General features: G+C 44.7%; 1 protein-coding gene across 1 annotated transcript in view; it reads left to right on the top strand.

The window, feature by feature from the left end:
- The window catches only part of PAPPA (pappalysin 1), a 248149-nt gene that overhangs the window by 16687 nt on the left and 205757 nt on the right, over positions 1-25705 (top strand). The window contains exon 2 of the mRNA XM_075015238.1: positions 20608-21676. Within this exon, the coding sequence (XP_074871339.1) occupies positions 20608-21676 (1069 nt within the window). The remainder of the gene's footprint in view (positions 1-20607; positions 21677-25705) is intronic.

Genomic DNA, 25705 nt, shown 5'->3' with positions numbered 1-25705 from the left:
ACTAGTGTAAAATATGAAATAAATAGCCTTATTGTCAGCCTGTAAAATAATAAGCACCCTTCACTTGCATTATACAGAATGTAAGTTGAAGGTGCTCATTACCTTGCAAGGTCAAATTCTACCTGTGTTCTAATTGGCGGAAGAACATCAGACCTTTTAGGCTGTGCCTATGCTCACACTTGCTCTAGAAACCCTTTTTTGTTCATTGATTATGTTCATTGTTAAACAACCCTTCCCTGTGAATGACATGGTTTTGCTATGGCAAGTGTATGTGTGACTGCGGCTTTATTCGCAGGACTGGTCACCTGACAATACAGTGAAATCCACTTGTTGAGGGTGAAAGTATTTTATTGGCAAAAGTGTCAACAAAAAGCATTCACAGCCTTGTCACTAAAAACTCGTGTAGCGTAGAAACACCCTGCATTGACTTGTTTGACTTGAATGTTTCCAACTTTGTAGCTTTCAGTGATAGATGCTTTTATAGTCAATCCCTCTCCACAAGGGCAGGTTTTTCCCTTTGTAGCTCTATAAGGGGGCACAGCAGGAAAGAAAGCTTTCCAACAGCATTTTTTAAACAATGATGCCTTTAGTATTTGACAATATTTACAGATCATTCATAGCTCAGATAGCACAGTGTCTGAGAGACCATCCAGCCCCACTTGCTAGTGGCACAGCCAATGGCCTGTATATGTAAGACTTGTACATGAGAATGTTTCATCTCTTGTGCATGCTGTATTTCTCTGTAATGGTCCAAACATTATATTTAGTATTTGGGATTCTGTAATGTCTTGGGACACCAGTGTATCATTTTGTACTTTTTTTGTTTGTTTTAATAAGAGGTGCCTGTGACAGCAGGTTTACACATGCCCATATTTCTGTGGGTGCTAAACATGCAAGCATCATATATATTTCTTTTTCAGTGTTTGGCGGGGAGAGATCACATGCTTTCAGTGAAAACCAATTATTTGCAAACTTATTATTTGTAAAACAGTGGGGCCAGAAGGACTTAATTTGCAAGTGACGAAGTTGTCCTTGCCCCCAGTAATAAGCCCAAGGAGCTGCCAAACTACAAAGACAAGACAGACAAATTGTTGGAGGGAAAAGAGTGAATGGAGGGATGAATAGACTGGTTCCCTGCCAGAAAGCAGATTAGCAAGAGAGCCAGGAATCCAGGTGTTATAAATCCCAACCCAGGACATTAACCATTAGACCACACTATCTTGCCAAAGAGAATTCTGCCAGTGAATATTTGAAACAATATAACACAACAAGAGCTTCTTTTGAGAGATGAAATCAGGTAGCAGTTGGAGATTCCATACATAAGTTTTCCAGACACAAACAACTGCACTAAGGATGGACAAAGCAGCAGCATGAAAGAGAAAGAGAACTTGCCTCAACTGGGCAAATATTGTCCCTGATTCAATCTGAAGCATGTTCTACACTCAGCAGGATGTCTTTGTACTTTTGCTAGTATAGCTCAGTCAATCCATTGCACATGTAACCCTCTTCTGGGGTGGTTGTTGCTCTTAAATCTCATACTTCAGGGGTTGCTGCCTGATCTGAAAGATACTCAAGTCATTCTGGTTTATCAGTGATACAGAAAAGCCCCTTGGAACCTTGTGAAGTTCTGTCCAGCAGAAACTGCCAGATCAGGTGAGACCTACTTCAGGAACGTGGCAGATTACCAGTGAAGGGTAATCATAGGTTGCGTCTGTACTATGAGGTAAAACCTAATTTATGAATATAGATTTTGTAACCCTGGAATTTATAAATTCGAATTTGACTATCCTCATCTCACCAGGTGCTCCTCACAAAGTCAGTTTATTGCTGTCACACTCAATTGGCAAACATCGACTGTTGCAGTAGTGCATTATGAGAAGTTCCCTCATCCCCATAGCATTCTGGGTATGTTCGCTGGTCTTTGCTATCATCTTCCCACATTGCATTGCCCTCATTCTCCTCCCATGTTAAGCAGATGTCCATTTTTCCAGTCAGAAGGAAGGCAAAATAGGGCCTCAACAAAGATGGCAAAGTTAACAGAAATCTTTCCTCTGTCACTGAATAATCAAGGATCTCATAAAAATCTGCAAGTGTGTGTCTTTGTGATGTAGTGGGGGGATACGTGTGTATGTGTGTGACTCACAGAGGGTGTGGGGTTCCTGCTGAGGGTAACCTAGGCAACCAGGTGACACCTCTGGACTGCAGACAAAAAGGGAGGTGGAGCCTGAGGGTTTTGAATTGGAATGGGGAATTCGAAAGTAGTTAGTCTGGGAGAGAGAGAGAAAGAGAGAGACAAAGAAGGGAGCAAGGCTCTGGCTTGGGGGGCCCCTGTGTGGCACCTGTGCGGGATGGAGGGGTGTTCATGCACACAAGTGTAAACCGCTGGGAAGAACTTATGCAAGCACAACCCCCACAACAGCCTTGCTGCCACATGGTGCAGCGGGGCAGCGGCTGGCACCAGGCAGAGGCTGGCACCAGGCAGTGCAGAAAAAATAAATACTTGTAGAGGCAGAACCATGAACTCTGCTTGAGCTATCTGTAATGAATGGGTAGATGTGCTCGCAGTGCTAATAGCAAAGAAAGAATGACATTTCTCGGGGTCTAATACAACATGACCCCATAGCCACAGGCTTCTTGGTCCTGATTTGAAATTCATGGTCTTACTGTTACCTAATTCCTGTGCGCCTGGAGCGCAGGGGCCAGAGCAGAGCACTGAGGGGCATTGTGGGTTATAGACGGGACCCCTCCTGGAGGCTAATAAATTCAATTTTAAGATGTGGCACTTCCACAATGGCCTTTAATTGAACTTTTGAATTTGAACTTGATGCTACACCCAGCATGTTCAGACAATATTATGATATTGATACAAATCCTCCCTAAATCAAGCTAATAGTATTTACAATGAAGAGAGTCACGTGGTAATATCGAGTTAACTGCTTTAAATTCGATTTTATCTAATAGTGTAGATGTAGCATTAGGGTGTCAGAACTAAAGTTGGCTTGGGTCTAGAATGTGTAGTGGCAGAATGAAAGGGGATAGTGAGCAGGGGAAAGGCTGATACACGGGTGTGTGGCTGAAGATTAGGAGTCATTGGGTTTAAGCTGGGAGTGTGGACAGAAATCTGATTGTACTAAGGAAGAGATTTGAAATGGTGAGTCTTCAAATCCCATAGTTGTGAAGAGTGAGGCAGGAGTAAGTTTGGTGCAAGATCAGTTCTGATTTAAAGGAGAGAAGAGTGGAAGAGTGAAACTCAGTGAATAGGCGCACCCCGTTATTTTCACCCAGCCAAACTCTTTGCTGATGATATATCTGAATATTTGTCTGTAGCACACGCTGAAGGTCACTTTATTCATGATTTGCCACAGGCAGTAGAACTGGTAGTCTTTCCAGGTTCTTTTCTTAATGTTCCATTCTTAGGATCCTCACACAGCCTTGCCAGTGCACCCTTGCTGGTGAGTTGTAACACTGCTCTTGCACAGGCGTCCCCTACAATGTTCTTTAATGAGGTTAATCCATAACTAGGGCCCTACCACATTCAGTCCATTTTGGTCAATTTCACAGTCTTTGGATTTGAAAAAAACTGTACGTTTCCTGAATGGCAATCTGAAATGTCAGTCTGAAGTAGCATTGTAACTGTAGAGTCCTGACCCAACTCTGAAGGCAGGAGCGTAGAAATAAGGGTCATCACATTGTATAGCATTTCATCCGTTCATCCCTGTTGTTGCTGGCAGGGTGTTCACTTCAAAGCTGCGCACCTGACTAGTAGCTGTTGCTCTCCAGCCACCTGGCTCTGAACACAGTGAATTAGCAAGGATGGCAATACCACAGCCTCCCTACAATAACCTTGTGCACTCCCCCCCAGCCCTCTTTTGAGATGGGAAGCCCAGTTTCAAAAATTCTGGTTTCCCCTATGAAATCTATAGCACTGGGTTAAAGTGCATGGGAGACCAGATTTCATAGTCCTGGCTGGGTTTGTAGCCTCTGTGGATGTGGTAGGGCTCTACCTGTAATTGCAACAGAATAGCCTATACTGGGGCTGTCAAATGCATTTCACTTGTGCCCCAAGTATGACTCATAATTTAACTATCCAATGGGTAAAGGCTAAGAATGGAAAAAGCAGGAGAAGGTGGAGAGTGTGAGGGACCTCTCTGGCTAGGGCTGCCCTGAACTCACACAGCTGCATGACAGAGTATAAGATGGAGTTTCATTAAAACCACTGAGGCACAGACTGGAACCAGATCTAAGGCTCAGGTAATAATAGGGTATTTACAAAAACACTTGTATAGGCTTTAGGTCTTTGAATTGCTCCCCCCCACAACTCCTACCCCCCACAAACCAACTTCTACCGAAGCTTCGTTGTCTGAGTCCTCCTTTAGACAACATAGTAATTCGTTCTGCTGACCCTGGTGCTTACCAGGGCCTGTCTTGTAAATCCTCCTAAATAGCAGACCTGGATTCGATGTCCCATTATGGCTCTGGCTCTTTTACCTGTGAAGCTCCATGGGCTGGCCTGAAGGAGTAGATGAGCATCAGATTGTGCTTATGCTCTCCCTGTTGGAACACAGGGTTCATTCTGGACCCCTGTTTCAAGACAGGTGAAAGAACGGGATAAAATTCTGGCCCCGTTGGCTTCAAGGAGCCCAGGACTTCACTCCAGGAGCATATCCTTCAAAGACTGAATAAGAGATCTCCTCACAAAAACTGCAGCATTGATGCTTTTGAGGCTCTTAGGCTAGCTCTTCAGACACCTGCTGAGAATAAAGCAGTACATGCAAAAGGGTTTTAAAAGAAACCTGGTGTTAACCCTTTTGGTGGTCAGCTTCTTACTGGGTGGTCTGCCTCAGACTCGGGGCACAACAGTCCACTGTGGTATGTACAGGCTGAAATAACCTGTTGCAGTGACTTCAGCAGAACTGCAGGCATGAAGAATGGAGCAAAGAGTTAATGAGGATGGTCTGGGTCAAATAAGAACCTTTTCCCAAAATTCAGATTTAATGTCCAGATTCCATCGTTGCCATTTGTTTCTTAATTCTAGATGCAACGAGAAATTGAAGCGTTAAAAGAGTGTAAAATGTTTAGACAAATTGTATTTTCTGCCATCCAATCAAATACATTAACTGTCAGAAATGTTCCAAGGAAGCTAGTATTCATAATATTTTTGCCCCAATCTTGCAAACTCATGAGGCCCAGCTACCTTAGAGGGGCTTGTGCAAAAACAACGTAGGAATCTAACCTTTTGGAAATTTGCCCATCACACCCACATCTTGCCTACTCATAATTAAGGTTTAATTTTCATTATTAGCCATCACTTTTGCATTTTGAATTTTTTTTCTCTGCAAATATCTATGCACACATTTTGCATATGTAATAAATTGCAGGCGTAAATATTGGAAGTTAGACATCTAACTGCAAATTAAGTGGCCCAATTACTTAATTTCACTTAAAGTTCATTATATATGCAAAATTACAGGCTCCATTATTTACAGGAGGAAAATTGTATCCAAAAACATCAGACTGGATTAATACCAAACTGAAATCTGGCTCATTAATTAGATTCTTACAGTTAGTATATGGAGAGAACATCCTTTCAAGAATGTGTTCTATAGAAGTTAGATCAAGAGAAAGAGGGTGGTTTTTTTTCCCCTTTCTCAGAAGGAGGTTTCCTAGAAAGCAGGAGTGTCTCTGTGGTTTGGTGTATGGGTTGACTGTTGTGTGTGAAGAGGGGAGAATTTGAGTCATGAAATAATCATGATCAGAAAAGGGCAGGATGCTTTTCAGGAGTGACGGCAGTAAACAGACATAATCAATCCCATCCTGCCTGCAGAGTGCATTTATTGTGTCCTTTTCTGTGAATCAGATGGAAAAGGATCAGTTTCAAGTGTGTATAAAGTCTGTATGTTGCCTCTCCAGAATCTATAGGTAGAAAAAATGCAGTGTTATGCAAAAGCCCAATGAAGTATAATATTTAATTCTAGATCAGGACAGTAAATGCCCAAAGAGGTCCAGAACTTCAGGTGGTATAAATTCACTGATTTCACTGAAGTTACAGAAATTTATATCAGTTGATAATCTGCCCCACATAGCCTCACAATCCAAACACATAACCAGCATGTCTATTTCATATGATGGAAAAGCCCCTAAATTACCAACGCAATCCCATGTTCACAGGGATATGATTTTTTTTTATTCAGTCTCCCAGCTGGGTTTCCTGGTGAGCGCTGATGGAGGGATTTTTCTCTTTTTTAATTGAGACTTTTTAGCCATCTGTCTGGTCTAGGAAGGAATGATTGCGAGGTTATCCCCTCCCCCATAACCCCAGTTGTCCCCATCCTGATCCTCCCATTTCATTTAGGTGCTACTAGTGTTTCCTTCTTTGTTCTTCATCCCCACCCCCATGCTTCCTTTTGTGCAGTGGTGCAAAAGCCATTCCCTTTGCAGCTGGGAGTAGTAACTGCCCTCCGAGCCCTTGTAAAGGTCACTTGAAAGGGAGTTCTGAAGAGCAAAACAAGTTATGTTGCCCTTCCCCCTTCTCCACTATGTATTTTGACTGCATCTCAGCCAGACTCACTTTTATACCTCCCCACCTTGCTGCTCTGCAGTCTTGGCCAGCTAAAATGCTCTTTCAAGGCAGAAGGTCTGGCACTTTTCCCTTTCGGCTAGTAGCTTGGCCAGCATTGTCTCTGATTTACTTTCACAGCACATCAGGCACAGGAGCTGAATCAGGTTTATGAAATAAAATACCATTTTGAACTGCTGGTCAGCCGATGGACATTGTGCGCACTTGTCCTGTGACACAGATATACTCCATAATCCCTTCCACAGATATTTCCTCTGGGGACTGTCTGGATGCCTGATCTATCTTGAGGTTCTCCTGAGCTCTCTTGACCCAATTTATGGGCCAGCTTTCCAAGTTGTCTAATATACACCCAGAAATATCAAGGCTTTTATTGTATTTAGATTACACTAGAATTATGGTACAGGTGTTATACAGAGCTTGCTTCCTGGCATTAACCCCCAGAATGAAGGAGGTGCTGCGCCACTGGGCGAATATGGGCAAAGCTAGCTGATTTGCTTTAGCTCTTTGAGGGGTTATTAATATTTCAGGCTAAGGTAGTGGGTACATAAGAGGGCTGGGAGACAATGTGTTTGAGTGTGTGGATTTGTGTGTGTGTAAATATCTTTAATATCCTTGTGTGTGCCTCTGTGTGTATATCCCTCAGCAGCTGTGTGTGCATTTTTGTGTTCGTGAGTGCATGTGACAGATCCCTGGCTATGCATCTCTTGTGTGGGTGGGTGGGTATGAACCTGGATATGTAGCCCCTTAAAGTCAATGGAGTGTAGCTACTGAATTCTGTTAGAGATGGATGGATTATCTGAGGTAAAATAGGAACTGCTGAGATTTTTTTTCCCCAAAGCTCACCCAAATTCAAAAATCAAAAGAAATCATTTGAAGTTGGAATGAGCTGGACATAGAATAGAATTTTTTTATTTTTGCACTGGAGTTCTCTGCTTATCACCTGTCTGCAAGCAGACATGATGAAACCACCTGAGAAAGTCTGTTTTTTCAGAAATATTGGCTTTTTGGAAATATGAAGTTCTGGAAGTTCGGTAAGAACCTTTGTTCATACTTGATTCCTAGCTGGATTTTGCTCAGCCAATTGGAAGTTCAGCAAGTTTGGATGAGCAGCCAAGTCTATGAGTGTTGTACTTGAACTGAGACAAAGTCATGAATGTCTTGACAGTCCCTCATATCATTTTCTATGTATATAGAACAGCAGCCTTTCATGAATACAAAACACGGCCCTTATTGGTGGGCCAGATCCTGAGGGCCTTGCTGGAATCCTTCATGAGGAAAACTGGAAGGAAAACCTCATGATTTGACCTTATATGTTTATTACATCTCCAAAATAGTAGGTAAAACATTACTAAAGTTGCAAAGTCAAGCACATAAAATTTAAGGAATGCCAGAATTAAGGTTGCCTATCCAACTATAACTCTGCCCTATGTGCATATTTGTTATAATAGAGTTTTTAATAATATGATCACATAGGCTAAGTGTACACTTCAGCGATCTTTCAAAAGAAGTTCTTCCAGAAGATGTCTTCTGAAAAAAAAAAAAAAAACTTATTTCAAAAGAGAGTGTCCACACACAAAAAAGGGATTAAAAAAAAGCAAAAAACTGATCTTCTCTTTCAATAGAGAATGTCCATACAGCCCCGCCTCTTTCAAAAGAACAGGCTAGGAATAGAAAAATCCAGCACCCGGAGGACTGCCCTTTCAAAAAAAGGGCCCCGGGGCATCCACACACGTTTTTTTTCTGAAAGACTCTTTCTTATCTGGAGCCGTGTCTACACGTGTACACTACTTCGAAGTAGCGGCACTAACTTCGAAATAGCGCCCGTCACGGCTACACGTGTTGGGTGCTATTTCGACGTTAACATCGACGTTAGGCGGCGAGACGTCGAAGCTGCTAACCCCATGAGGGGATGGGAATAGCGCCCTACTTCGAAGTTGAACGTCGAAGTGGGGCACGTGTAGACGATCCGCGTCCCGCAACATCGAAATAGCGGGGTCCGCCATGGTGGCCATCAGCTGAGGGGTTGAGAGACGCTCTCTCCAGCCCCTGCGGGGCTCTATGGTCACCGTGTGCAGCAGCCCTTAGCCCAGGGTCTGCAACCAGTTGTCGGCTCTGTGGATCTTGTGTTGTTTAGTGCAACTGTGTCTGGGAGGGGCCCTTTAAGGGAGCGGCTTGCTGTTGAGTCCGCCCTGTGACCCTGTGACCCTGTCTGCAGCTGTGCCTGGCACCCTTATTTCGATGTGTGCTATTTCGAAGTAGGCTTCACGTGTAGACGTAGCTTGGGAGAGCAAGAGGGCCACTGGAAAAATCTTTTGATTTCAGATTGAAAGAACACATTGTGTGTAGTTGCTCCATGGGTTCTTTCGGAAAAGGCACAGTTTTTTCAAAAGAACGTGCTAGTGTAGATGCAGCCATAGTGTTTGTAATGACACTCACCGTCACAGTACCTCCTGCTGCTCACTCAGGAATTAGCTCAATCCAGCCTCCGGAGAGCCCTCTCCTTTCAAGTGTCTTGCTCACTGATACCTCTTTGTTCTCTACCACTCGTAATGAACCCGCATCCCTCCCAGACCATGGGGCCCTTCCCTCAGGGTGCTGGTCTGCAGCACTGTCTCACACTCTGAGCTCCTCCCCTGCCAGGAAAGTCCAACCCTTTATACCCACTTGCCTCAGTGATCCACTGCCAGTGGTCATCTAGCCCCTGCCTTGGAGGCAAACTGGAGTCTGAGATGGCTACTTATCATTGGCAAGAGGTTGTGGACCTGCTGCCTTCTCTTATGCCGGTGCCTCCTTGAAGCCATAGGACCCCCAGGCCTTGTCTCAAGCCCTGCAACCTGGGTATGGAGTCAGATCAGAGCTCCCCAGCTCTGCTTGCCTTCCTCAGCACTGCTCTGTTTCAGGAAGCCTCTGTCGCTTCCCTGGCAGCCAGGTCCCTCCTGCTCCACACCTGAAGCAAGAGTGCACTCTCCTCCTCTTCTGGAGCCCCTATTCATGCAGCCCAAGCTGGGCCCAAATTGGCAGCTAATTGCCTTAGCTGCTGGCTCTACAGTCTTCACAGCCATCTGCTGGCTCCTCTACCAGGACTGGGTTTAACCTTATCCTTCTGGATATCAGTGACTTGCCTGCTACATGTTCATGTCCATGGGGATCCTCCTTCCTGTTTAGGTAGCACCTCCCATTTTCAAGATTGCCCAACCCTTCCCTTTATAAGACACTTTTCAATTGCTTAGAACTCTGCCAGACTTTAATCACTTAGGTTGAAATGTTCCATGTTGGGAGTCTTCCACTGGCTGAATTAATTTTAAAACTTTTAGCCAAAAATTATTTAGAATAATAGAATCACCTGTACAGCTGGTTGGGACCTCACAAGTTGTTTTAGTCCAGCTATCCATAGACCATTCTTGACAGTTTTTTGTCTAACATTTTCTTAAAACCTTCAACAATGGGGATTCCACAATCTTTCTAACTAACCCATTCTAACACTTATCTGCTCTTATAGTTAGAAAATTTTTTTCCTACTATCTAAAGTAAATCTCTCTTGCTGCAGATTAAGCTTATTAGTTGTCTGATCTTCACTGGCGATGAAGAACAGCTGCTCACCTTCCTCTTTATAACAGCCCTTATCATATTTGAAGACTGTTTCAGGTCTCTCTTAGTCATCTTGTCTCAAGAAAACAACATGCTTAGTTTTTGTCTTTCCTCATAGGCCAGGTTGTCCAACCTTTTTAATTATTTTTAGCCATTTCCATGAATGAAACTAAAGTAAAATAAGTTGTTCTGCCCATATTAAGAAGACTTGTTTAAAGACATTGAGACTTGTTTAAAAAATATTCTAACTCCCTCATTCTCATCGTCATCCCTACTGGAGTGCAGCGCCAAAGGCAAATCTCACCCCAGTACACCAGGTGTGGGGCCCAAAGCAACACTCCTACCACAGGCCCACCACCACCCTGCCACTTCTCTGCCTCCTGACCCCATTGCACCCCTTGCACAAAGCCCCCTCATTCAAGCGACATGGCCCAGGAAGCTACCAGGAGATCTGGCACAGGCTGGCAGCAGGGGGAGCTGGAGTGATCCAGCAGCCTGTTCAGGATCCCATCCCACTGCCCTCCATTTCACTGCGAAATGCCCTGGGACCAAGCCTGGGGCTAGGGCATTCTGCTTCCTCCCATCACGGTGAAGTGGAGTGCAGCAGGCTGGGAGATGGGAGTGGGATGAAGTGGCTCAGGCTGCTGGATCACTCAGGCTCCTGCCGACTCAGTGAGTGCAGGGGGGACCTGACCCCTGCTTGCACCATGTACCTGGACCCCCAAGTAGTCTCCTGAGCCAACCAGGGCCCTGCAGGACCTATTCATAGGATGGTCGAAGCAGCTGCCATGGGTCCCCCGAAAGTGCATGTCTGAGGTGGCCATCCCAAACCATCCTCTGGCCTGGAAGGCTCTGCCCATTCTGTGGAACAGGGACCTGGAATTTGGTTGGGAGGTGGAGATAGCCATTGTCCTTTGGATGTGGCTTTTTGCTGTCCTCTGAAAATCCACCCAAACATGGACACATAAACAGTTACAATTTGTTACCCCACGGGTCTCATGAAACCCCACCCTACCCCCGCAGAGCACCCCCTTGTATTGATATTCTGTGCAACGAAGCCTTTTGAAAAGGGATACCTAACTGGGAAATGACCTCTTAGAGTGCTGGCACATGCAGTATTGAAGCACACTCTTCTGTGCTGTCCGATTTTACTGCATGTGTTGAATTCTTATTCTTCCTAATCTCTCGTAATACAGTAACTTTTCTCTGTCCCTGCCCCACCACATCAGTTTGTAGGAAGCTCCTTGCATACACACAGCAGGCTTATTGTCACAATGAGACTCAGTGACAGTATCACTTGCATTGTTGGGGCACCAAGGTCCAGCCCGGTATCTGCTGTTAGAACATAATTTAGTTATTGCAAAGCCAGGACTTTTATGCAATTTGTTACTCACAAGTCACTGCAAATGGGTATTTCCCATGCTGTTCATGTCTGTCCCCCAACTCTGATACTACATGACGTCATGTCATGCATATAAGTCAGTGTAAACATACAAGCGCACAAGGAAAATCACCTAAAGTTAATGTCTGAGGGCAGAAAATATAAAGAGCTCAATAGCACAGAATATCAAGGACCAAATCCTCACCTGGTATAACTTGGCACAGTTCCATTGAAGCACCACATACAGCAGCTGTAGATCTGTCCTCTTGTGTCAAAAATGAACTTATATAGAAATAGACCCATCTGTCTACCCTGGACCTAACTCAAATCCTATAGCATTGGTTGTGAGCTGAATGGCAAGCATCTATCAGAATTCAGTGAGGCAGACACCAGCAGAAAAATAAGTAGCTGTTCCTGGCCTCAGCAGCATGCAGCCACCTGGGTGATTCTTAGGTGCTTTGCTTGAGTCAGTTCTTGCCCCTGGGTGAGCCCAAGAGACTGCTTGGCAGCCCTGGAAATGGTATAGATGGAGTCGTTTTCTTAAGTACTTTGAAGTTTGAATTATTCAGCTGTTCTGGAAGAAAGCGTGGAGGCTGGAAGGGAAGGTGAGATTATTTCTTCCCTTCATACAAGTGTATTAGGTTCAATGCTGTACTGTGAAATACCCAATACAGAACTCGTGAAGCTGTGCCAGTGGATCTTCCCTGACTCACCCAATAGCATGGAGCATGGGGTTACTTAACCCAAATCTGTCTGTTTTAATTATTTTCCTCCGGATAGATAAAAGCTTTCTATAGGTTCCTGTAGAATATTTGCTCTGTCAAGCGTTCCTCTGTGGCTTTGATACTAAGCGATTAAAGCATGCTAAGGGGAAAAAAAACAGTCCCAACCTTTAGCTCCCTGTTCTTGGGCCCCTGACTGCAGCTTTGATTGTTGACCTAAATTCCCCTTTCATAACAGAGTCCTGTCACCTCTGGTTGTAGTCTCCCAGCCAAGCAGACATGGCCAACTTCCAGAAGTACAAGGTATTATTGCCTCCACACCCACTTTTTTTCAAGGCCGCAGTGGACTCCACAGCGCACCTGGTGGGTTCAAAGTCACACCCCCTCCCTCCCAAAAAAAAGTGCCACCACACGCTCCCATCCACTATTTTTCAGTAAAGAGAAACCTCCTCTGAAGTAAAGATTTCAGGCTGTAGGTAGTTCTCTGGCAGGGTTGGTTACCAGGAAGTTGTTGTTAGCGAGGCACAAGAAATAGTGCTGAAATGATGGAAGGAGGCCTGGAGTTTGTTACTGGTAATTTGAAAATGAATTGCAGCAGTTTTCACAAGTTGCCTTCGCTCCCTTTCTTGCAAACACTGCCCACTGAGAATGCTACTTATAACTTTAGCAGAAAGAGCTGTGTGTCTCCCTCCCCCCACCCACCCCATAGCCATTCCTGATCACCATCTGCTACAACCTCAGCATCTTGAGCTTGGTGACAGCAGTGCCTCATAGAATCCTAGGGTAAGAGAGGAACATTAGGGTCATCTAATCTAACCCCCTGCCAAGAGGCAGGATTTGTTGTGTCTAAACCATCCAAGACAGAATGTTCCCCCAATGACCTGTCTTACAAAAGATGGCATGTATTACAAATGATGCCGTATATTACATGCACAGTACAAAATTCTCCCCCATGGAAAGAGCCCACACAAAGATAATGTACCATTTGTGTTCCATTCTGACCCTTAAAATAAAGTGAGGCTTAAGTACAGATTGGACCTCTGCAGTCTGGCATGCTAGAAGCTGGTCCTGAAAGAGTGGATTTTCCAGACCAGGGGAGGTCCCCATCTACCTGCCCCCCACCCAGCCCACTGCTGCCTTGGTTCAAGCCCCAGGTGCACCCCCCTCCATCAGCCCCAGGTTGGCTACAGCCTCATACTGCCGGACCCTTCCCCACTGCTGTGGCCCTGCTGCTGTGGGCTCTGGCAACAGCCACACAGCCATTGTCTCCAGCCTTGGCTACAGCTGCGGCTCCACTGCCATGGGCTTTGGTTACAGCCACATTCTCTCCAGCTTTGGCCCCACAGCCATGGGCTCTGGCCACAACCATGCTGCCTCCAGCTCCAGTGCCACAAATGGATGCCAGCCTTGGCCTTGGGCAGGCTGATGGATAGTGACCCCAGCCAGGATGCTGGCCACACCATCACCAGCTCCAGCCTGGATCTCTCTAGTCCAGGAACATCTGTGGTCCTGCTGGACCACGGGTGTTGCCAGAGCAGAGAATCCTGTTTTTTAGAGGTAAAACCTGTAGTATATAGGCCTGGTGCATGGTCTCCTACAGGTGGTCAGTTTTAATCAGCAGAGGTATGCTGCAGCAGTCATGGGTGAGACTTGCCTTAAATATCATGAGATTTAAAATAAACAATAATACTTCTATATTCTTATTTACTTGCTGAGTTTTGGGTCATTAGGTCTGATATTTTCGGGCTTCCTCTGCAAGCATGAATATTAAAACTCACTTTTTTTCTCCTTAAATGAAAGCTGAGATTCTCTCCTAATCCCCTGACTCCAAGAGCTGGGGCTTTGAGAAAGCAGCAGCCATCAGTACTCATTTCAATTAAAGTGTTGTCGATCCCTTTCTAGCAATTCAAGATAGGCAAGAGTGAGGTACAACTCTGGAGTGTCGCAGTGTGAAAACTGCACTTTTGGGGGTGGAGGTAGGGAGGAGGGTTTCAATTTCAATTTCAATTTCAATTTCATCCCTAACCATTTCATGTATGAGAAAGTTTGCTTTTCAAAGTGTGTTTATCAGATTCTGGTATTGCACTGAGTCATCTGCAGCATCATTGGCCTGATATCCTGGTACTCTGAGGCCTCTACACCACTGTTGAAGTATAAAAGGATTTCAGAGTGGGTGAAAACCTACTGTATCAGAGCAGTGGTTCTTTCAACAAAGACTCTTTCTGGTAACCTAGACAAATTGGAGGATTGAGCCAAAAGAAATTTGATGAGATTCAACAAGGAGAAGTGCAGAATCCTGCACTTGGGACGGAAGAATCCCAAGCATTGTTATAGGCTGGGAACTGACTGGCTAAGTAGCAGTGCAGCAGAAAAGAACCTGGGGATTATAGTGGAGGAGAGGCTGGATAAGAGTCAACAGTGTGTCCCTGTAGCCAACAAGGCAAATGGCATATTGGGGTGCATTAGGAGAAGCATTTCCAGCAGATCTAGAGATGTTATTATTCCCCTCTTCTCAGCATTGGTCAGTATTGTGGAGTATTGTGTCTAGTTCTGGGCCTCCCAGTATAGAAAGGATGTGGATGCATTGGAGCAGGTTCAGCGGGGGGGCAACAAAAATGATTAAGGGGTTGGAGCACATTACCTATGAGGAGGGACCGAGAGATTTGAGCTTATTTAGTTTGCAGAAGGAGAAGACTGAGGGGCGATTTCATAGCAGCATTCAACTTCCTGAAACTCAGCTCTAAAGAGGATGGAGAGAGACTGTTCTCAGTGGTGACAGATGGTAGAACAAAGACCAATGGTCGTAGTTACAGAGGGAGAGATGTAGGTTGGATATTAGGAAAAATTATTTTCCCAGGAGGGTGGTGAAGCACTGGAATGTGTTACCTAGAGAGGTGGTGGAATCTCCATCCCTAGAGGTTTTTAAGTCCTGGCTTGACAAAGTCCTGGCTGGGATGATTTCATTGGGGTTGGCAGGGGGCTGGACTTGGTGAGCTCCTGAGGTGCCTTCCAACCCTAGGTTTCTATGATGCTTTGTCTTATATCTGTACAGTGTCGTGGCTGGATCTCAAAGTCTCACCCACAATGCAAATCCACTGTATATTTGAGAGAGTTTGTGTCTCTGTCTGTCTGTTCAAGAACTCCTCCTACAGTAAGAACCAGGACCATCAAATGTCATACACAGTGTCCTTTTATCATATCTTAAAGCACGGTCAGGGTTTGGTTGTGCCAGGACAATGGGGTGTGCCTGGAACGGGATTGCTGCTCATCAAACCATATAAAAAAGAGACAGAATCACCAGGCAAGTGAAAGGAGATGTCTGGTGGCATGCCTCCACCCCCTATCTAGGACTGTCCAGCCCTGAGCCTCCCACCTTCCAAGCAGCCTTTAGAGAGGAAGGGCTGATGCTCCCCCTCCCTCCCCCACCCTCGATTTATACAGGAGCATCACTGGCTGTTCCCCTTCATCAGGGAATGTGGGAAAGGAACAGTTTTCTGTATTCCTCACTCTGGCTGGGGAGCGCAGGGGGCCTGTGAGCCTGAGCCTGCCCCAGATGGAGGACATGCACTCCTCCCCAGTCTGCGCCTGCTGGAACTGCAGAAGTCATGTAGAGGTGCTTCTCACCTGGCCTCAAGCTGCTGTGGTGAGGGAGGGCTGGAGTAGTCCTCTGTCCCCAGGGCAGCCTGCATAGTGAATCCCTCACCCCCAGTACCATCCCAGAGCAATGTTTTGAGGGAAGAATGTATATTTTCATTTTGTTTCCAATAAAAAAAAAGTTGATTGAGTTAAGGACCTGAGCAACACTGGGTAAATCTTCTAGTAATTAATAATAGTGAGAATAAGAATAAAACTGGTGTGAAAGTTGGTCCCAAGAACTACATTTATACATTTTAAACTTTAGAGCTGCGTCTACACGTGCACGCTACTTCGAAGTAGCGGCACCAACTTCGAAATAGCGCCCGTCACGTCTACACACGTCGGGCGCTATTTCGAAGTTAACTTCGACGTTAGGCGGCGAGACGTCGAAGTCGCTAACCTCATGAGGAGATAGGAATAGCGCCCTACTTCGACGTTCAACGTCGAAGTAGGGACCGTGTAGACGATCCGCGTCCCGCAACGTCGAAATTGCTGGGTCCTCCATGGTGGCCATCAGCTGGGGGGTTGAGAGATGCTCTCTCTCCAGCCCCTGCGGGGCTCTATGGTCACCGTGGGCAGCAGCCCTTAGCCCAGGGCTTCTGGCTGCTGCTGCGGCAGCTGGGGATCTATGCTGCAGGCACAGGGTCTGCAGCCAGTTGTCAGCTCTGTGGATCTTGTGTTGTTTAGTGCAACTGTGCCTGGGAGGGGCCCTTTAAGGGAGCGGCTTGCTGTTGAGTCCGCCCTGTGACCCTGTCTGCAGCTGTGCCTGGCATCCCTATTTCGATGTGTGCTACTTTGACGTGTAGACGTTCCCTTGCTGCACCTATTTCGATGTGGTGCCGCGCAACGTCGAAGTTGAACATCGACGTTGCCAGCCCTGGAGGACGTGTAGACGTTATTCATCGAAATAGCCTATTTCGATGTTGCTACATCGAAATAAGCTATTTCGATGTTGGCTTCACATGTAGACGTAGCCTAGGTGTTTTGCTCAAAAGCAGGCAGGATATGGGGGACACAATGGGGCTCTTTGTGTTGAAAACGCTTTTAATTACTTCTTAGCCATAACTCACATTGATGGACTCATTTTACAAAATCAAAATAAACTACAAAAACCTCCAATTTTGAAGTTTCCCACAAGTTCAGCAGTTATTTGACATGGCCCTATTTTGGAGCCCTTTCCTTTGTTTTTTTGTTAGTGAGAATGATAAAGATTCATATTTTGAGAGTGCCCATAGTCCCCAGTTCCGATTGGGACCTCATTGTGCTGGGCATTCAACAAACAGTAAGCTACAAACAAGTGAAGTTAGGGATGTGGATATGGGATACAAACAAATGCATATTGTGAAGGATTGCCACAGTTTTAAGTCCATCTATTGTAGGATTTTCCTCCCCTTTCCCATATTCTCCCTTTGTCTTAAAAAATAAACAGCACACAGATGTTCTGTACATCCCTACCGCCCATATGTTTTGGAATGAAGCGGGTCCGCTCTACTGTCGTCACTATAGCTGGGTATCTACCATGGTAAATTCTCGAGAAAGGAAAACTGAATGAGGAATATAGTCCTTTCAGCTGGGTGAATGCCCTAGCCCAGAGAACGTTAGGAATCAGAATATTCAACCATTCCATCTCAGCTGGGCTCATCAGTGTCCTCATTGTCACCCCCCAGTGTCACTTCTTATGTATCCGCCTTTGGCTGTAAATTTTGAATTGACAGTAGCTGTTCAAGCCAAACTCAAGCACATTGTATTATAGCTGAGTTAATCACAAAATGGGAGGAGATTTACTATGTTCCTGTAGTATTCCTGTAGCCACTCCATCTGTTTGACTGCAGTCAGATGCTAGGCCTAAGCAGCATGTAAGAGCAAGGCGAGGGTGGCTTATTATGCTCAGGAAAAGACTCTCAAATGTCCCTCATTTTAAAGGACACCACTCGTCTGAGATCCAAAATTACTTGGATTTGATAGCCCCACACATTAGCTAGTCAAATTTTTCCATTTCAGAAATACATAAACGACCATTTACCCTAAATCCCACAACATTTTAAGCTTTTTGTGTGGATTTTGTTTTGTTTTTTTAGTCTCTCTTGCCCCAGTTTTCAGCATTGGCAGATACATACCCAGTACCACTAAGTGCAGCTTCTTAAATGTTTCCCTATCAAATGCCCATTAAAGTCAGAATCTTACTATGAGAAAAGTGTGTCTTAAATCTCCCTAACCCACAAATTTTTCTCTGGGTTAGAGGGCTGTCTCCATGCCTCACACACACTCCAGGGCTCCCTGTTTCTCACACTGGAGTGAGGGAATGTGTTCTTGACTTCTTATCCCAGGAACTCCCGATATGAACAAAACTTATCTTTGCAATGTTCTGCCCATTCACTACAGTATTATTTACCCAACACCATCACATGATTCTTAACTTGGAAATAACATTTCACCTAGTACAGTAAAAGAAAGCGCAGAAAATCTGAAACTTTTTAAAATAGATGTGTAAATAAATTTACAGATATAGTAGAAAAAAATAAAGCTACCTAAGTGCCCTGACACCAAAACATCACTGGCAGCTTTGATAGTATTCATTCCTTAGGTAAATATTCATCTTAGCCTGACTGGAAAACGTCATTTTTAAACCTACTTGTTTTCGTTCTTTCTCCCTCTCGTGATCAGCGGTAGCAGCATAAGCCTGAAGCTGATCTTGTAAAGGTTTTGAACTGTGTGTGCCCTACAGATGAATAAACACATTACCTTCCTAACCCCGGGATCTCTTTTCCAAAGGAAACAGGAAAAAGGGGAGCTTAGAGCCCCTGGCAAAATAACAGTGTTCAGAAAAAAGGCCTGTTTAAAATTTTTCAAGCTTCCCATCAGAGGATTTTTTTGGGGGGTGGGAGAAAGGTGGGTGACAGAAGTTGAGGGGAGGGAAAAAATACAGTGACTGCTCCTATAACCTTTGCTCTGTTGATATTAGACAAGACCACACTGTTAATGAGTGATTGTTAACAGATGGCTGTTGAGCAACTTGTTCAGAGTCAGAAGCAAATGGAGGTGGCGGTGGTGGGAGGGGTAGGGTGCGGAGGTGACGTAGAGGGATATTTAGTTTTTTCATGGTGATAGAGCTGTCAAAGATTTATGATTTCCAGTCAGACCTTTTGGTGGCAGTAGGTGGGAGACAGATTGTTTTTATGCATTAGGGCTAAAATGCCATTTGGTATGAAGTCCTTTTTTTCAGTCAAAAGGTCTACTATTAAGACTTGAGCAGTGAAAACCTGTATTTCTTTAACTCTCTCAGTCTCTGTATTCATCCTGGGGAGTGGGCTGTCCCTTAGGTGGCCTGGGGAAAGGGCAGAGGTATGAGGTTCCACTGAACATACTCTCTCATAGGCACTTGCATGACTGATTCTTGCTCACATATTCAAGGTCTACCTGATGGCAATGTGAGGGGTTGGGAAGGAATTTTGCCCCTGGTCAGACTGGCAAGGGTGTTGGTTGTTTTGTACGCTTTCCTCATGAACATGTGGGTGTGGGACATTTGCCGGGGTTATTGGTTTATCTCACTTAATTATTTCCCGGCCATTGTGCACCTCTATCCCTCCTGTTCTCTAGTCGAGTTCTGTGGCTTGTAATACTTTGATCTAATTTCTACTCTTGAGTTTAGTGTATGAGTGGCTGGGTAGGATGGGTGGTGTGACATACAAGAGGTCAACGTACATGATCTGCTGGTCCCTTCTGTCTCTAACTCTGTGACTCTAATAGTGGCTAAGACCTCTAATGCTCAGGGCCCTCTCTATCCCACCATGGGAAAAGATTCTCCCCATGCTTCTATTCTCCCACCACTTCCTGTAACTCTAGGTTGGGGACTACTTCATTCGTCTAATACATAGAGCATGCTTTTTCTTTTCTTTCCTTTCCTTTCTATATTTAAATTGAGCTATTCAGACATGCAGTGAACCAGAGAGCACTGTGTATGCAGGTGAGTAGAAGCATGGATGTGTAGCGTATGAGAGAGTTCTGTTACGGTGCAGTATGGGTACAAAACTTTGGGTGTGTAAGGGATCTGGCGTACAACTTGTCCATCAGATTCAATGTAAACCAAGTATATGTTTCTCTCACCAGTTTTCATTGGCTGGGAGTTTGAAAGGAGCCTGTGGAAGTTAAGCACCCAAATTAATCTCAGTAGGATTTGGTCATTTAGCTCTTAGGCTCCTGAGGAAATCCCATCCATTTAGCATTTCTTCTGCTGTAAGAGGATTGGATTTCATATTCAGCTCTCCTGCTAGACTTTGCATACAGGGGATGCTCCTCTTAGTTTTAGGGGGAGAGCTGACAGAAGAAGAGAGGCAGAGGAGGGAGAGAAAATTAGCGATCAAGGACATTTCATGAGACCTTATTTTGTTTTAACCAGTGAGGTCAAATTTATGGCTCAAATGAAATTAATGACACTACACAGTGCAGCTCTCTGCTGCTGTGACATTGCAAAACAGTTCTGGTTTCTTGGCCAGGGAATGGGAGGGGGTCCCATTCATGCTGCCTGTGTCTGACAGTCCTTAACCTTTGATGCTAAGTCCTTCTGTATGGCCACCTGCCAACCAGATGGTTTAACACCACTGGTCTACACCCACCCTCTTTATTTATAATGACAAGAAATGTAAATACATTAAATAATCTGTTGTCACCCTTATTTAATCCTATTTCTTTTTGGGGGCCCATAGGATTATATGACAAATGTTCTTACACCTCCCGTGACCGAGGATGGGTCCTGGGGATTAACACCGTCAGTGACCAGGGGAATAGAGATCCCCGCTATTTCTTCTCACTGAAGACAGACCGTGCTCGTAAAGTCACCACCATTACTACTCATCGCAGCTACCTTCCCAACCAATGGGTGCATCTAGCTGCCACCTACGATGGGCGCTTGATGAAGCTCTATGTGAACGGAGCCCAGGTGGCCACAAGTGGGGAGCAATTGGGCAGCATCTTCAGCCTTCTGACCTTGAAGTGTAAAGTGCTCATGATGGGAGGAAATGCCCTGAATCAGAACTATCGGGGTTACATAGAACACTTCAGTCTCTGGAGGGTAGCTCGATCCCAGAAGGAGATCTTGTTGGACATGGGCCAGGTGACTCATGAACGAGATACCCCTCTCTCTCAGCTCATTCTTCAGGAGAATTTACTGAATGTGAAAAACACCTGGTCTGCCATGAAGGATGGCAGCAGCCCTCAGATGGAATTCAGCTATCACCATGGTTACTTGCTGGATACCAGTCTGGATCCTCCTCTCTGCGGGCAGACAGTCTGTGACAACATGGAGGTGATCTCCAGCTACAACAAGCTCCCCCGCTTCCGCCACAAAAAGGTGGTGCGCTACCGGGTGGTGAACCTCTATGATGACAAATATCAGAACCCCACGGTCAGCCGGCAGCAGATTGAGTTTCAGCACCAACATCTCAACGAGGCCTTCAGCCGCTACAACATCACCTGGGAGTTGGAAGTGCTAGACGTGAAAAACTCCTCCCTCCGCCACCGCCTCATCCTGGCCAACTGTGACATCAGCAAGATCGGAGATGAGAACTGTGACCCTGAGTGCAACCACACGCTGACTGGGTATGATGGAGGGGACTGCCGGCACGTGCGTCATGCCCTGTTCCACAAGAAGAAGCAGAATGGCATATGTGACATGGATTGTAACTATGAGAGGTACAACTTTGATGGTGGGGAATGCTGTAACCCGGAGATAACTGATGTAACCAAGACATGTTTTGAACCAGATTCTCCTTACAGGTAGGCAACTTCTTAAACGAATGAGGTATTTATGATAATACCCATGAACATCAGACTAATGGCAGTCCTGGCAGTTGTCCATTCCTCCATATTTATTGCTTCTCTTGTATTTTTTCTTGTGTGTGTGCGTGTGTGTGTGTGTGAGAGAGAGAGAGAGAGTAACTGTTGCACACTTAACCTTTCTCAGCACAAATCCTCTGACCTGCCCTGCCTCTCAATCCAGATTGGATCTCATACCACAGAAGATCAGATTGTCAAAGATTCATATGGCCAGTTCAGGGAGATTCACTAGCTGTAGGTGATGGGCTGTAAGTTAGAGTTGTAAATAGTTGATTTTAGCCACAAGCCCTCAGAGTGAAGGAGTTGAAATCATAGGAGAGTCACATTAGGTGAGGGAAAAGTTCCTGAGGTGAAAGAAGTTTGAATACTTTTAGGTAGCTCTTAGTTTACTGGGACTTCTTTAAAAGGTAGACAATTTAATCAGGGTCCCTTTAGTGTTATGTCAGTGAAATGCCATGTTTCTTTGTGCATTCTTAGGGTGGGAATGTCATTCAGTGGTTATAGAGAGGAGGAGACTGAGTAGGGTAACAGAGGATGGATCATTTGGTGATTACCTTTTCTGTTCATTCCTTATAAAGCCCCTGGCATAGACCACTGTTCGAAGACAGGATGTTGGGCTAGATGGACCTTTGGTCTGACCTAGTATAACTGTTCTTATATTCTTGTGAGTATCACGACTTCTAGCTTCCAACACAGGCCAAAAAACAGGAATTTCTGGTAGGGGCTGCTTTTTGAAATGTGGACTGCAATTTTTTAAAAATATAAAGGAGTTCAAAATAGACATACAATAAGTGTGCGTAAGGGACGTTAATGAAAAATTTGAGTGGAAACCATGAGTGGTAAATTTAATGATTTTGTTATAGCATAGTCAAAATTTATTCAGTGATAAAGGTTTTGTAGAAATTGCCTTCTGGGATTTTGCTGTAATATCATAAGTGAAAAATAATATTCCCTCATCCTCTTCCTTTACATGTCACTAGCTGCCAAGGGCATACTTGGAAATATAGTCCCTTCCCTGTTCCAGCTCTAACTCTCTAGGCATGGAGCTAACCAAGGACCTACAGCTGCCAGGGTGCTTTGGGTTCCCCCATCATGCCCTGAAGGTTTTCCCCCTGCACAGCACAGCAGGAAGGAAGGGAGAGAAACTGGACATGGAGAATGAAGCATGCACACCCTTTACATACACCCTGAGTATGGGCCTGTAATATCAGTTGTGTTTTCAGGCAAGTAGCATAACTGTCTCAGTTTATACAACTTGAAAATGGAGAGATTACCACTTCTTCTCCTGATGGGGGGCTGTGTGGGCTAATTACTTAAAATACATAGTACAGTCTGAGATCCTTGGATGAAGGTGTATACATAAAATGCAATTTTTTTATTTTGTATCTCAATCTAAAATTACTTATTCTGGTGTGATACCAGTTTAGTTCTGGTGATTTCAGTGGAGTTGCCACTGATTTACACCAATATATGTGAGAGTAGAATAAGACTCTTGTATATTATGAAAAAACACACCTCACCCTATGGTTTAACATCATTATGGTCTGACTTAAACCTACATCAAATAAAAGGTAAGGATGAAATTCTATGTTTCACACACATTGTTGTGGCTTAATGTATTGCAGCTCATAGGGTTATGGGGGAAAATCATACGGCGCTCAAAACACTTTATGTTACCCATCACCACAGAGCACATGAAGAAGCAAAATGTAAGCTGTGAGAGAATTCCATACATTACATTGGTTCAAGCCATCTCCTTAATACTGTTAGCAGTGAGAGGTTTCAAAAGGACACTGTCATCATCTTCATTTATATAATTCCAATGGCTCTTTTAAAAATAAATACGTAAATGTGACTTAGTAGATTGGCTCAAGCACTGCAGCCTTGGGATAGTGTAGGTGATTCAGACAGTGAAATGGATTAAACACCAATTATAAAAAAATACAGTAAAGGAAACTGGTCAGTCTATTTTCATTGCCCAGTCAGAAAAAAGTGTAAATAAGCAAATACCATCAGAGAAAATGTAAACTGGATTTTTGAATCTTCAGTTTTTATAACCCATGGTTTTAGCAATGACATAGCTAGCTAAATTAAAATGTACTTTTTACTTTGATATTGCCCTTTTAACATTTGCACTGTATGCAGCATAAAACACATGCACAAAATTTTTAAATACAACAAAACAAGAAAAGCTTGACTCAGTTTCTTCATCTGTAAAATGGGAATAATTATACTTACCTCTTGTAAATTGCTTTGAGCTCAACTAATGTAAATCACTATCTAAAAGCTCAGTATTATTATTTATTATTTGTCAGGTGGCATATTTAAGACAGTTCCCTAACATTCAGAAATTTTCAGAGCCTGATTTTCCAAATTACATTCCAGAAGTTGTGCAAAAGAAATGTACTTGTGGAAGTTCAAGAAAATCAAATGTCATTTGGAAAAAATACAGTGTTTCATGGGCAAAACAGGCAGTTTTTCTCATGGACAACTCTTTCCTCTTTTCTGGGTACCTTTCTGCGATGTTATTTGCGGATTTGGTGCCCCTTGACACCATGTTTGTGGAATGTGTTTCAAAGCTATGTCCTTTGGAGCTGTAGAAGTGCCCCTAGTGATTTCAGGGTCCCAGTGTGTCAAAGAGAGTGCACTGCCCCAAGTCCTACTCCACAACAATAAGCACTGTGGACATCTTTGTGTTGGAGCTGCTTAGCAGACCCCAATAACTGATGAACACTATCATTTAGCTTAGATGATCAGAAAGAGAGAGAAAAAAATGGCCCCAGTACTCATTTGAGGTTGCAACACTCTCACCGATGGCCCACACTGATACTACAGGAGGCTTAAAATAATGTCATCTGTGTACATTTCTATGCAGAATCCAATGCGAGAGTTTGATGTGCTTAGGAAAGGCTCATGTGTCATCACAGTGCTCCATGTGTTGGGCATTTGTGCTCAGACTGTCAAAAACCAACCATTAGGGTCCACATGCATACGTATTTGATCAATGAGGTGCCTACACCACAGGCCTTGGTGCCAGAGGTTCAGGATGGCAGTGCAATTTGCAATGAGCCACCCTGGCACTGATGGATGAATGGAATGGATGATGCCTGAGACCCCTTTGTACTTGGCCATGGTGCTCCGTCAGTGGCCGTCTTCTGGGAAAGGGTCCACCACCACAGCTCCGAAGTCAGCCTCCTGTCAAACCTCAGCCATCACATAAGAAGCTGAGGAAAGGGAAACAAGTCTGACTCCTCCTCTGAGGACTCCACAGAGAAAAGGAAATGGTGGCAGTCACATTTCTTGGCCGCATGTCAAGGCAAAGTTTCAACTTCTGAGTCTATCTCAGCACCATAGGGGGCTCCACATTTTGTTGATTTATATTCCTCAGCCAATCTCAACATCACCTGTGTTGGGCACACAGCTGCCATTTAAGAACGTAGCATCTCCATCAGAGGCACCAACACACTACTTCCCACAGGGTGTTTGACCCCCTTCTCTGCCCCAGGGCCCACCCTCACCCAACTTCTTCCCTCCTGTTCCCACCTCTGCCCTCCCTCTTCCTGCCCTGACCCTTCCTGCCCTGTTCCACCCTCCCCAGCTTGTTCCTGTCCCTGCTTCTCCCCCTCTTCCCAAGTACCTGCTGTGTGCTGCTGAACAGCTCCTTTCTGTCCCCATTGGCAAATACTGAGCAGGCTCCTTTCACCTTCTAGCTAAGGGATATTCCATTACTGGTCCTCTTAGACGTGATTCATCCATTCCGCAGCCCCTTAAAGTGGTTATGCCCTGTGTTACAAAGAGTGTAATACCAACAATAAAAGTAACAGATGTTGCTCATCCTCAACCAACAGATCTGCCATGGCACTGGCCCTGTATTTAAGACCTTCTGGGATTACTGTAGGGTCCTTGGGATCTCTTTCTAGCACTATTGGCAGGGTCCTCCAGCCCTTCAACACTGGCCTTGTAGTTGCT

The sequence above is a fragment of the Carettochelys insculpta genome, chromosome 21, assembly GCF_033958435.1.
Source record: "Carettochelys insculpta isolate YL-2023 chromosome 21, ASM3395843v1, whole genome shotgun sequence".
In the NCBI taxonomy this organism is placed as follows: domain Eukaryota; kingdom Metazoa; phylum Chordata; order Testudines; family Carettochelyidae; genus Carettochelys; species Carettochelys insculpta.
This window is presented reverse-complemented; position numbering and strand designations above follow the sequence as displayed.